We start from the raw sequence: 12,896 nt of genomic DNA on the forward strand, positions 1-12,896 counted from the left end.
AAATTTGGCCATTATCTTGCGCGTAACGTTCAGACAGCGGACACGCGTTGAAAACGTTGCACGCAATGTAAATAAAATCAATTTACAATATTTAGAGAGGAAGCAACGTCAGCCCTAGCTGGTTTTCATGCAGGTCCTCAATCCTGGTCGAATTGGAATTTGGAGTGTTGGTTTTTGATGGAGGGAGGAAAACCGGAGAACCCGGAGAAAAACCCTCGGAGCAAGGCGAGAACCAACAACAAACTCAACCCACATATGACACCGGGTCACATTGGTGGGAGGCAAGCACTCTCTCACCGCTACGCCATCCCTACATTCTACGCGCGAAAGTTTTCGTGATGGACAAACATCTGATGAAATTTAGCCTTTGCACGTAATTGTCAGCCCCTTCTACTTGCGAAGTGATCGTAATGACAAAATACGCCGGCGTAGAACATAGTAGATTTTTTTATTGAATATCCAGCATACAAAGTATTTGTTGTTCTCCAGCCTTAAGGAAATAAATTTACATCAAAGAGCAGAAATTAGCAACATGTTTACATGTATCTTGAAATTAGGTTGAAATGAGAACATTTTTCTATCCAGCAGGAAATAATTGATTTATTGGAGATCGGAATCAAGGTCAAATCAGTTCAGAGTTTAGCTATGGTTTGTAGACCAGTACAAACTCAGGATCGCCAGAAACAGGAGAAGGTTATGATGAAGACGAATCCGGTGACTTTTGTTGAAAAACGGCTCATGGTCATGATGACCGTCTCGCTTCATTAGCCGTTTAGCCTTCAGTGACTCGGCTCTGGGTAAACCAATCCCTTCCGCGCGGTCTTTGATGACAGCGACAGCAAGCAGCGCTTTGGCGGGCTCCTCGTCACTTTTGGCGGGAGAATTAATGAACGCGACAGCTTTCATCGCCACCTGCTTGCACGTGTCCTCATCCTGGGATGTGATTGGTTCGTAAACCACTGAAATGTCGTGGGTGTCCACAAGATCTATGGTCAGCTGACACATATCAACATGACTTGTCTGGTCAAACAGGTTTTTTATGTCGGTGAAGATAGCATCGACTCGGTTAAGGTCTTGAGGTGGTTGCACTTTGGCGTTCAAGCTGATCATATCTTTTGCTGCAGTGTCCAATCGAATGCTTATAGCAGTGCCTGTTTGAATGAAACTAGTTAGAAACGACTACAATTGAGTATTCGCTTTAACGCCCATCTACACTACGCCGGAAAATTTTAAAAAGGCGTTTTCATTCTGAAAACGCATCAAATGTTTTCCGTCCGTACTACACCGGAGGAATTTGATAACGCAACAACCACCACCGGTCATTGTGGATTTGTGTTTGAGGAAAACTCGTGCAGGGATTCACATGATTATTGTGATGTAATTGCTTTCGAAAAGCTCCCTTTTCCAAATATTTTCCGTCCACACTAGAACACAAAGCCGGCATTTCCAAATAGCCCCGTTTTCGAGACGGGTTGGTGTGGACGCTAGGCCCAACCATGAAAATAAAACTGCCATTTCAAATTTCTCCCGTGTAGTGTGGACGGGGCCTGAGACAAATGTAGATTAGATTCTGTGCAAGAGGGTTTTTGAAATGGTTAGTAGACTTGACACAGTTTTAGTTGCGCGCATGCACTCTTTGGCTAAGGAAATATAGAATATAAAGGAAAAATGGTGCTTTATGCTTTCAGGTCGGTATACATCTCTATCACATGAATCTAAACAGACCAACTTTGGCAACTGGAAACAATTGAGACAGGTGAAAACTTTTACCTTATGATTCGCGCTTTTTACATTTCCCTCGTGTTGTAGAATTCCTGCCCTGTTTTATGACCAGACCAGTTTAATATCAGCCCAACTCTTTGGCTTGTTACATTTGTCGATTATTTTTATACCATTTTTAAATGTTCACTTTTGGGATGAACTCCTTACCACATATGGGGCAACAGCTTCCCTCAGGAATGACAGGATTTTCACAGGCTGCTCCAGGACATCTAAGGAGTTCTGAGACAGTTTTACAGCGAGCGTTGAAATGCCCCCCCAACGCGCTGTTCGGAAAAGGGTTGTTCGTCGGATACACTTCGTCACACTGTCCGGGATAGTCTACGTAACTGTTGTGAAGAGATGCGTGACAGGAGCTCTGATACGTCACACCATCTACACCACACACCTGAGAATGAAAGGACGTGTAAATAATTTAAACTCAGTTTAGAAGCCAGTTCGAATTTCACCCAGAAAATGACAAGAGCTTTCTAGCGAACGTGGAACAAGACATCTCTTGCTACCTTGTTGCACGTCTGCGGACTAGGCCACCAAATATTTCACGCGTTTGATTAAAAAATTCTCCTTACAGGTACTATAAGAAAAGTATAGATACAAACAAAGAGAATTTCGATATTGGATCAGCTCGTCAAGCGTTACAAACAATCTCCTTTGCAGGCGTCTGATTGACTTATTTGCTTAGTATTGTTGCGTGACTAATCTCCGTGACTCACGCAAGTCGCACATAATGAAGATAATCTCACCTTTGCTTCAGTTTTGAGACATTCGTCTTTACACGACCCGTAATAAGCCAATGCCACTCCTCTGCCGAACATAGAACACTTGCTCATGTAAATGTTGTGGTCCTCTCCACACATCTTTTCCACCTTCGCCATGCTGCAGTTTAACTTGTCTTTGGGGGTGACTGGAAAACAAACAATACGAGAAGTGTTTCACATACGGTTGCGGCCAATCACGACAGACTGAAGTTACGCATTGAACCAATCAAAACTCTCAGCAAAAGTATGCAAAGAGCCGGTGCTAATACCAGTGTTAATATACGCGCGGGAAAATATGTAACTGGTTCTAAGCGCGAGAAAAATTACAACCGGTGTGCCAAGCGCGGAAAAACGCGCGTCAGCCAATTCATGATTGGTTTCAGTTTTTTTCTGTGATGTGATTGGAAGAGGTCACAGCATGTTTCTTCTGATTGGTTAGAGTATTGCGTGTGTTTTATGAACCGGCAAGAATTCGAAGCCGACGCAAAATTAAAGTTAACGCATAACTTATCTGATTTCTTACCACACCGATGTTGTGGGCATTCAATAACATCTCCATCCCTTGAGGTAGTCGCTAGGCAAGGTCCTCGCCTGTCTATAATGCAAATCTCGTGGTCTGCACATTTGATACCATCGCAGGGGTGCTGAAATAACAATTTAGTTTTGAAAACATTCAGGGGCCAATTTAAAACAAAGAAGAGACCAGACTTCCTAAATAACAAAAAAAATCCACCAATATTTCCTTGGCCAGCTTGTTTCAAGAGTAGTGGATAAACTTATTCAGAGAATGAAATTGCAGCATTGAAACAACGCCATAGCAAAATTTCAGTCGCTGGTCAAGGGTTTTCTATGAACAACTGGATGATAGATAAGCGTCCTGGTGCAGTTCAGTAAGCAAAATCTGAAAATCTTGAAGCTGGGTCCATAGTCAGACAAATTTTTCTATTTTTCTTTCTTTCCCTTTGAGTTTGTGGCGCTGTTGCTCGTTCATTAACTGGTAAATACGGTGAAAAGAAGAAAGAACTTTCTGGTCAGAACTTTTGTTACTTAAAACAGACCCGCCTCAGTGAATACCGCAGAGTGATCTGTCTTAATTTAATTGGGTCTGTTCGCCGTCTCTAAACGTTTCTGTCTAGCCAGTTTTTCTTAATATATGTTTTCAAAAGAGAACGAAGCAGCAACGGTTTGGAAAAGCATTAGTACACAAATAAAACAGACCGTGTGTAGCATTAGACTACATTAACAAAAAAAAAAACACTTACGAAATTCTCGCACTTTCCCTGTCTTACATCCTCGATGCTATATCCTCCGCAGTGGTGAGCATGGCAAACTGATCGATACGTTTTCCAATTAGGGCCACACACAGGGGAGACTAGAACATTATCGCATTCCATGCACCAGTCCTTGCCTCTGACGACCCCTTCGTTCACAATGGCCAGGAGCAGGTTTTCCGGAGTGCTTTTATTGTCGGAACCCGTTCGGTAATTGGTGTAGTTGTAATTAACGGCGGCGCAGCGAGTACGGGTGCATAGCAGCTCGCCTGAAAATATATAATTGATGCCCAGGATTAGAACACATCGTTTGTATTCAAAATTCAGGTCGTTTTCAATACCTCTTCCAGGCCATTAATTTCGTTTCCAGACTTGGGTTATGAATCTACAGATCAGAGGTACAAAGCTCAACAAACGTTGAACCTCAATGTGATGGACTGCGAACGCACAGTAACCGTGACACAATGGTCAATCTCTAACGGAGCAAATATCAAAGGGGTGGGGTGGAGAGGGTTTTTGAGTTTCTGCTATTGACCGTTTAGCAATTGACCACTCAACATTTAAGCCCCGGGGGATACTCCCTACAAATGGCTATACGGGGAAACTACGCCCTAAGGGGGTACCTTTTTCAGGCTTCAGGTATATAAAAGGTTAGGGATTTCACAAGATGAGGTGTATGAAAGGGTAGGGAAATCTGTCATTCAGGTGTAACGTTAACGGGAACTGAATAAATGATACTTATCTTTTGGTTAACATCTTTTCTGGTATTGCTTGATGTTCACCTGTAGTTTTGTTCACTGACTTGCAAGGATGCAGTGTTCTTAATAGGTACGTGAGAGGGAGACCTTTTTTCTATGAAAGGTATAGCAAAGGGTACCTTTTTTGTCTTAATTGTGGTATACAAAAGGGTAAGGGGTTGGACCTAGGGGTGGAGCCTCCCCGAACAAAACCTCTGTAGAGTACCCCATCCCCCACCCCCGGGTATTTTAAGCACTTGTCGCAGTCTGGAAAAGAGTCCATACCGGTCATTATCGTTATGTTCCATACTCTTTCCTGGTCTAGGTATCTTTTTTTCTAGTGTGACAAGGTCACTTTAGTTCATTTTCAGTTCTAATTTTCAAACTTTTTTATTAGTGTTGTGTTGTTATTTTTCTTCTTACTATTTGGGTTATTTTCCTACATTAGTTTGGTTTCCTTACACCCCTTATTTTGGTATGTGTTTGTGATTCATTCCCACACACTTCTCTTAGCTAAATCCTGTTGTGTAGCAGAAGTTACCTCCTAGTTCCCTTAGGTAAATCCTGTATTCGTGGGCAACAAATACACTCCCTAGCCTTATTTGGTTTAGAGTTATTCCTACAGTTTCCTCAAATCTGTTATAAATTGGCAACCATTTGTTCAGCAAATTCAGTTGATTCAGTTGGTTTATTCTGAGCTATACTCAAGTTCTCAAGTCAAGCACTGGTTTAGTTCGAATGCTATATTCTCAATAACCCTTGTGTTACTCGTTCCGGTTTATTTTGTTCCTGTTGTTATTGTCTCCGCTATTTTTGTCAATAAACTCGTAAATCGTACACTCGTATTTGCCGTTGTTACGTCGACCGTTTTGGCCGTCTTACACTAGTTTAGATTCCAACGATTTTTACATCTCTTACCATTACGACAAACGCAGTTGTTGCATCCATCAAAGTGCCTTGCGCCATCGAACAGTTCTCCCTTTGACATAACACACGGCTTAGCAAGATGTTGATCACAACGTTCAGGCTTTGGATTGCAGATGAGCTCACCCATTTTACACTGGCACAAGCGGCATTCCGTTCGAATGTAGACTATGCTTTGGTCTGCTATCTTCTCACCGAGGGCTTGGTGAGAACAGAAGGTCGAGGATTCTGTCGCAGAAATGAAATCATGGTTCAATATAAGAAGGCAACTATCAAGGTAAATTTTTTTCAAGGCCTGGAAAGACATTGCAATATTGCTACAAGGTCTGAATTTCACAATGTGTCAACCCCTAAAATTATCTCCCGTAGAATCATAGCTATGACATTATGCGCGGCATTTTCAACGCGTCTTCGCAATCTTCAACATTGCGCACAATAACCTGGCAGAATTGCTTGCCTTCTAGCTATCCAATCTCTACCTTTAACACCACTATCTATTTTTCGATTTTTCTCCTCTGAAAGGAAAAGTACCAAGCTTTTGAAGCTTTTTGTTTCTCTTTGTTAGTTAATCCAACTTCGATAGCGATTCTGGCTACGTGATTTTTAACATTAGGATTTGCCTACTGCGTCAAAAATAACGGAAAATAGAACATCTTGTGTTAACACGCCGATTGAAAACACAATGCGTAATGTGTGTTGGTCTCCCACAGGCATCGATTGTTAAACAAAACCGTTTAAACCCGTCGTAGAACGAATTGAAAGAGTTTCAAGCCAGTGCTATTATTGCTTAATTACTTCGAAAACTTTTCCGGAAAAAAAATCATGTACCAAATATGCCACTGACCTGGTAAGGCATTAAAAGGATCACTCATGTTCATGAACTGCAGTAGATGTCTAGAGTTGCCTCTCCTGAACTCCTGACCACGCTCAGCTTTACCATCTTCAGTCTGCGTTCGTTTGTTGATCTTTCGATGTCCTGGATTGGTATTCTCGCCATGGTCCTTGTCGTTCTTGGCGTCTTGCATCTCAACAGCAAACATTCTCTCTTTTGGTTTATCGCTTTCATCAATGTAAAAGTCCTCATCGTTGTTTAAATCGTTTTCTGCTCCTGTTTGAGATTCCACGTCCCTAATCTTCGGGGTTTTTCGAGTTTTAAAGACATAAATTGCATCTTTCGGTTTTTTGCTGGTCTTTCCTTTGGGAAATAAATGGTTTTTCCTGTGCGAGAGATCGATTTCTGCGTGAACTTTAAGCTTTTCAGATTGATGCGAGATTTGATTGTTAACTGCAGGACCTTTCTTTTTACTCGAAGAGGGTTTTTTCTGTTTTTCTCTGATAATTTTTTTCTTCGGGATCTTTGTTTTGTTACCGAGTTTGTTTCCTTTCCTGTTGTTTTTGGTTTGCCGGTGTGGGTCTACTTTGTTCTCTTCTGGGATCCCTTTTTTGCCTGATTCCTCTCTCTTCTTTCTGGCTTTTTCTGCTTGCAACACTGTGTCTCCGTCGTCCTCTTCTAGGATCTTGTCTTCGTCTCTAACAGAAAGGCCTTCTGCCCCGGATAAATTCACCACATCTTCTTCGTCTTCGAAGATTAAGCTCCCCTCATGATCCTCTGATTCATTGTCTTGCTCGATGGTTTGTAAATCCCGCCGATCGTAAATCCTGTTGAGGCCTCGGCCCTCTCCGGAATGTCCATCTTCGACTTCCTCGTCCTCTTCTCCCACGATCTTGCCCATCACGTGACTATCACGTGCGTGTTTCACCTGCTTCGATCTGCGATGCACGTGCAAGGTTTTGATGTGCGCGTGATCGTCGTCCCGTTCACCCGAGAGTGATTCGTCGTCGTTTTCTTCAGAATCATCATCTTCTTCTTCATTGGTGATATAACCAAACTCATCGTCGTTCTTTTCGTGGGAGTGAAGATGCATTTGAAAGTGTTCCCATTCGGTTCTCGTGTCTTCGTCGTCAACTGGGCCATGGCTGTTAAAATCACGGACCTCCTTGCCATGAACATGAAGCTTTTTTGGATCACCGTCTTCTCCAGAGAATTCATGCTCACCATCTTCGGGGTCGATCTCTTTTCTTTCTTCCAGACGTTTCTCTCCACGAGGGTCACTTCTATGGATATGAAAATGAACGCCTTTGACCTCAACACGGCTCTCATCGCCAGAATAACTCTCTTTCTCCGCTCCCTCATCTCGCCCAAGCCTGTCCGACACTTTCACATGAACCTCTCCATCTTTTTCAGAATGGCTTTCATTTTCGATGCTATTTTCGTCATGTTTCTCGCTCCCCAGGCCTGGCTCCTTAGCATGGTGAATAACCAGTTTTTCCTGTATCTGACGTTCGTGAGTGTGGTGATGTTGCGCATGTTGAAACGCAGCGGCTACGTCACGAATCAGCTTTGTTTCGTCGTTTTGTTGAAATGCCTTCTTTGACGAGCCCGCTATGATACTGCCATCTTTATCAACATCTGCTTTGAAAATAAGGTGTATTTTAGCCTCAGGAAATTTTCTCCCGCTCGAAACGAGCGTCTGAAATTTGGCCCAAAATTCCTGTACTTATAGCAAAGTTGTACAGGGATCAGTGTCCCATGACTTGTTTTTAAGAGGGAATCCACTAGAAGGTCGTGTAACAAGTGGACAAAAACTTTGTACCAAGATGATTTGAATTGTATCGCAAAATTCGCTGAGGCTGTTTTTAATATCTTCTCAAAAGAGATGATTTCTAACAACATCAAATGTAGAAAACATATTTTGAAGTTCATATGAAACATTTGAAAGTATTGGTGAAATGACACTGATGATGAAATTTTACCTGCGCTTGCACACTTTCTCTGAACTTGGAATTTATTTCCTCGACTTTCCATGAAATTATTTTTGGTGTCATTTCAGGCAAATATTTCTATCTTTAGCTTTTAGAAAATAAAAAAAGGACTGTTATATACCTAAAATTATTCTAGAACAAGGTTTTTGTTCACTTAAAACTGAAATTGTTCGATTTTCTATTGGAGTTCATCTTAAAATGTGAAATTCAAAACGGATGAATTGCTAGTCAGAGACTCTACACCAATCCCCCATGACCTCGCAAGGAGACGCACACCTCTTTCCAGCCGTGGAAGAATATGAACTAGCGAAAAAAGACTTTCGACAATAGGAAAAGATAGGATTGGTCAAACTCAATTACTTAGAGATTCAACTATATGATTGGAATTTTCCTTAGTTCCCTTCAGAAATAAAAATTAGGAGATAATGATATCTCGGGGAGATTGAAGTGTCATTCGAATTTCTTCGCTTAGGTTCCCCGCCATCTCGGTTGATACAAGTGCTTTTTCGGTTCATGAGATACGCGGTAAATCTAAAAAAACATTATTCAGGTTGCGCTTCAAAATTTCTCAACTAAAAATCGCAAGATAAGGACGCAATCTATTCCAAAGACGTGGCGTAAAAATATTTTCTTTTCTAGAGCATTTTGGCATGTTTTTTTACTAAGGCTTCCGTAGGAAAACCTGAGTCTAAAAATGCAAGCCGTTCGTCGTCGTCTTCGTCGTATTTGGTCGCCAAATGGGGGTCATGGTCCCAGGCGTTCCTAGCGTAGTGCGAGGAAACTGGGGATGAGAATGCGGCAGCTCTCGTTCTTCGTGAGAATGCTGTGATTTGCAAAGAAAAAGTTTGGGATTGTTCGGGATTGTTTTCGGAACGGGTTGGCCCACGAATTATATTGCTTGACAGCCTGCCGGATAAGCAAAGTTCATGCTCCTTCTCACGAGATAACAAAGGAGCCATTTACGAGTTCAAACTAAGAAAACACAGACAAAAACAAATCATGATGCCTATGATTTAACGTTGAATCCATGAGCCACCGGTTATATTACATGGTACATTTTCTAGCATAGCATTTTAGTCATATTCTGCACGTATTTCTTGTGGGTGTTTTGTTGTTCACATCCTACAGTAGGAGCGTACTTTGTACTACCAATGTTAAGTATAAAATAAGTTCCATCTTTGTATCTTGTAGTTTAATCCTGACGAAGTCTCACTAGCCGATGAAACCGGTCGATTAATAAACTCAGTTGTACAAGATCATTAGTTGTTGCTGCGTGCTGCCCCAGAAGTATTTTTATTTTAAAATTGATTAGGCAACGTACTAAAATGTACTAATCCTCCACCTCTCTGGGAAGGCAACGCAAAAATATGAATTAATCCCCCACCTCCTCGGGCAAGGCAAAGAGTCAAAGACCCCACAAAGCCCCACCCATGCCCCATGATTCCCCGGGGTAAGGGGCTGGGGGTTCACAGTGACAGGTGTATAACTGTAACTCTTTGTGTTAAAAAAGTATCCTGATCTGATTCTGTTATTTGTTTTTAACCGGCAGCTGGGAAGTGTTTTCGAAAAGCTAGAGACCTGGCAGTCTGAAATTATTATAGAATTTCCACGGAATAATTCATCTAATTCTTAGAATACAGTAGAATAATAGATCTGCCGTAACTAAGTAGGTCTTGGTATCAACAATGTCACGCACCCTGTGGCGGACTTTCGATGTGATGTGGTCAATTGCAGTTCGGAAATCCATTGGTATTTCTACACAGAGATCGAGCATTCTCAGCAGGTTTGAATGGACATTTCGGTGGAAAAACAGAAAGAATTTCTGACTGCCGGGTATATATAGTTTTTTTGAAAACCGTGCCTGTGAGTCACACAAAGTTCATCGGACAACTTGCCAACTCAAATCATTGAATAACATGATCGCGTGGTGTTTATGACCAAAGATCAAAATACTCAAATACCCGCTGGAGGTTTCAAATAATAACGATAATCTTTGTGGAAATTGATAATCTATGAAGTTTTGACCGCCGGGTAGCTAGTATTTTGAACAACCTTGCCCGTGAGTCAAGATTTTTGTAGTATGGCTGGGAGAATTCGTCCACTACAAAACCAAAACATTATTTAGAGTCGCTTGGCATTTCTGAAAAAAAAAAATATTTTCATTGTGGACAAAATGTCAAAACATCGAGATTTTATAGTTTGTCCAAGCTCGAAAATTTCCTCAACTACAAAAATAATACCTGAAATCGCTTGGCATTTCTAAACAAAGATCTACTATTCTAAGCAATGAGTTATTTCGTGGAAATTCTATAATAATTTCAGACTGCCGGGTATCTAGTACTAGTTTTTTGAAAACAGTTCCCGGCTGTCTGGTATCTAGACACAATGTAAAGTTTTTATTGTGTTCGGTACGCTTACTTGCGGTACGAAGCCCGAGTAAACGCTCCTAGAGCGTCAAGTTTAAGTTATGAATGCTATCCCATTGCCGTAATTCAAGGCAATTTCAATCTGAACAGAAAGCGACTGTTTAGAGGTAAAACTATGTTAAAATATGCATTTTGCATTTATCTTTTTTTTGTAGAGAAGTGTTATTCAACATCACACCTTATATTCATGTGCTGATTCATGTGTTATTTTTGTGCACTTTTGATATTTTGTTATTTTTGGCGTTAGCTGGTGTTTGATTTTTGAGAGATTGCTATGGAATTGTTACGAAACTATCTCATTACTTGTTACGAAACGGTCAAATTGTTGGTTCGAACTAGTTTCGTATCAAATGAAGTTCTCGAAACTTTGGCTTGATTGTGCTTCAAGATATTTCAAATAATTGTAGTTACTCCGGCGTTTATTCAATTACGATTAGGCAGCAAGAATTTTCTAGTTTCTGCTATAAGGATTGTTCCGTACATCAACAAATAACTACAAATCAAAGGCCGGGTTTCTATTACCAAAAGAAGTATACGAGCGACTTCTCTACAGAAACGCAAAAACCGTATACAAACCCAAAGTAAGCAAGTAGTAATTTCTGAAATGTCAGCTTTTGAGAGCATTTTTTCAGGAATACAGTATTAGAATATGGATCCCTTCCAGTTACTTAACTTGTGTTTGTGTTCCGCTAAAGGTATGTATTTTCGAAAGGTAGTTAGAAAGCAGAACGCTGAAAGTGGTTTCAGGAAAACTTTTTACCGTTTTCTTACTTTGAAATTGTCATTCGCAGCTAAATCCTTCAATATTTCGTTTTTTGGCCTTTAAACACAACCAATGCCTCCAAATCTCACACAATTTATCTGATTAGCTTATCTTTCTTGTCAACTCTCTGCCATTGCTCAAATTTGAATGGTATCTTGTAATTGAATTCAGTTTGCAATATTGCTTCGTGAAACTTGCAGTCTACATAGATGAGCCTCTTTTTTAAAAAAAATTTGGGCTGAAAATGGATAATTTAAGAATTCCAGGGTAAAAATAAGCCACAAGCCATTAAACATAAGCTTAAGGCTCGGATAATGTACAATTTGGATTGAAACTAGCTATTTTTTTTAACGCCGGTCGTTGGTTTCGATTCCGACAACAACGACTTTTGAAAACAACTGGAAAAAGAACGAATCTTAAGCATTGTATTCTGTATCTATCAAATTTGGACATGAATTAGGCCCGACGTGAAAAATCTTATCAGAAAGAAACCATTTAAAACCAAAGAGATATATTTTCTTCAATATCTTTACACGCAAAAGCGTGTGGTTTACTAGCCAACTGAAATAGCTCACCTCGAGTTCCCCGACTTCCGTCGCTGTCAATTCGACTCGGATTTAAAAGGACCACAATAAGAAGAAGCGTGGTTAGTCGTCGTCCATGTAACATCTTATGGTTAAATACTATGAACCAAGCTAAACCAAAAACAACATCGACGGATTACTCTCGATGCGAAATCGAAATTGTCCGTTTCCTTGACTAACGCCAGCGTGACGTCACACGCTGAATTCCCGCGGCTACGCGAGCGTTTCCTTCGGGGAGGGGAGGGAAAGAAGGGTTTTTAAAAAAAGAGTTTTCTTGCAGTGAAATGCCTATCACAAAGAGAGATTTTCTTGTGTCGGCAATGATGACAAAGCAAGTCATGGAAACAACTTTTCATCAATGTCTCACGCACACTGTTGTGTAAAATCCTTGGGGAATTAATCACAAACCTCAACTATTTCGTCTACTATACTGCGCGCGCATCAGCCGTTTTGTTTGCATACGAACACAACGCAGGACTGACGTAACGGCTACAACTGTAAGGCTGTATGTACATTATCGCCAGCCATTCACAAATCTGAAATTATTATTTTTCAAATGGAATACCATTTGAATGCGCGGTTACATGACCTCACATTGCTTTTATACTTGCAAATTGTATATTTTATACTTGTAGATTTAAATCAATTAAATTAAAATGCCTCGATAATCATAAGGTTTGAGATTTTGCTACGGCTTTGCGGGTGCGAAAACATATCGGGACCTTCGAGAAATGGGCCCTAGGCCCAGGTTGCGAGTCGAAAGGTGGATAACGCTATTCACCGAATAAATCGCTATCCACTGGATAGCGATTTATCCAGTGGATAGTGATT

General features: G+C 40.9%; 1 protein-coding gene across 2 annotated transcripts; it reads right to left on the minus strand.

Annotated features, from left to right (window-relative positions):
• Positions 1 to 429: 429 nt before the first annotated feature.
• Positions 430 to 12,896, minus strand: LOC110062992 (uncharacterized). 2 transcript variants are annotated; one of them, XM_089275962.1, is made up of 8 exons: positions 12,057 to 12,896; positions 6,314 to 7,942; positions 5,464 to 5,697; positions 3,800 to 4,077; positions 3,061 to 3,181; positions 2,523 to 2,683; positions 1,930 to 2,167; positions 430 to 1,151 (listed from the first exon to the last, which is right to left on the minus strand). In XM_089275962.1, the coding sequence occupies exons 1-8, from the start codon at positions 12,148 to 12,150 to the stop codon at positions 640 to 642; spliced, it is 3,267 nt and encodes a 1,088-aa protein (XP_089132088.1). In that variant the 5' UTR covers positions 12,151 to 12,896; the 3' UTR covers positions 430 to 639. The 2 variants fall into 2 exon arrangements, with proteins under 2 accessions (XP_089132088.1, XP_089132089.1); XM_089275963.1 differs by having other exon boundaries at positions 6,314 to 7,939; positions 12,057 to 12,895.

The sequence above is a fragment of the Orbicella faveolata genome, unplaced genomic scaffold (genome assembly GCF_042242905.1).
Source record: "Orbicella faveolata isolate gen_17 unplaced genomic scaffold, um_ofav_v1 contig_4, whole genome shotgun sequence".
NCBI classification, from domain to species: Eukaryota; Metazoa; Cnidaria; class Anthozoa; order Scleractinia; family Merulinidae; genus Orbicella; species Orbicella faveolata.

Bases quoted from the DNA above. Each gene is read 5' to 3' on its own strand.
- LOC110062992 (XM_089275962.1), bottom strand. From the start codon at position 12,150: ATGTTACATGGACGACGACTAACCACGCTTCTTCTTATTGTGGTCCTT. The intron at 7,943-12,056 runs GTGAGCTATTTC...TTATTTTCAAAG, and splicing joins CGGAAGTCGGGGAACTCGAG to CAGATGTTGATAAAGATGGC. The intron at 1,152-1,929 runs GTAAGGAGTTCA...TCATTCAAACAG, and splicing joins AAGCTGTTGCCCCATATGTG to GCACTGCTATAAGCATTCGA.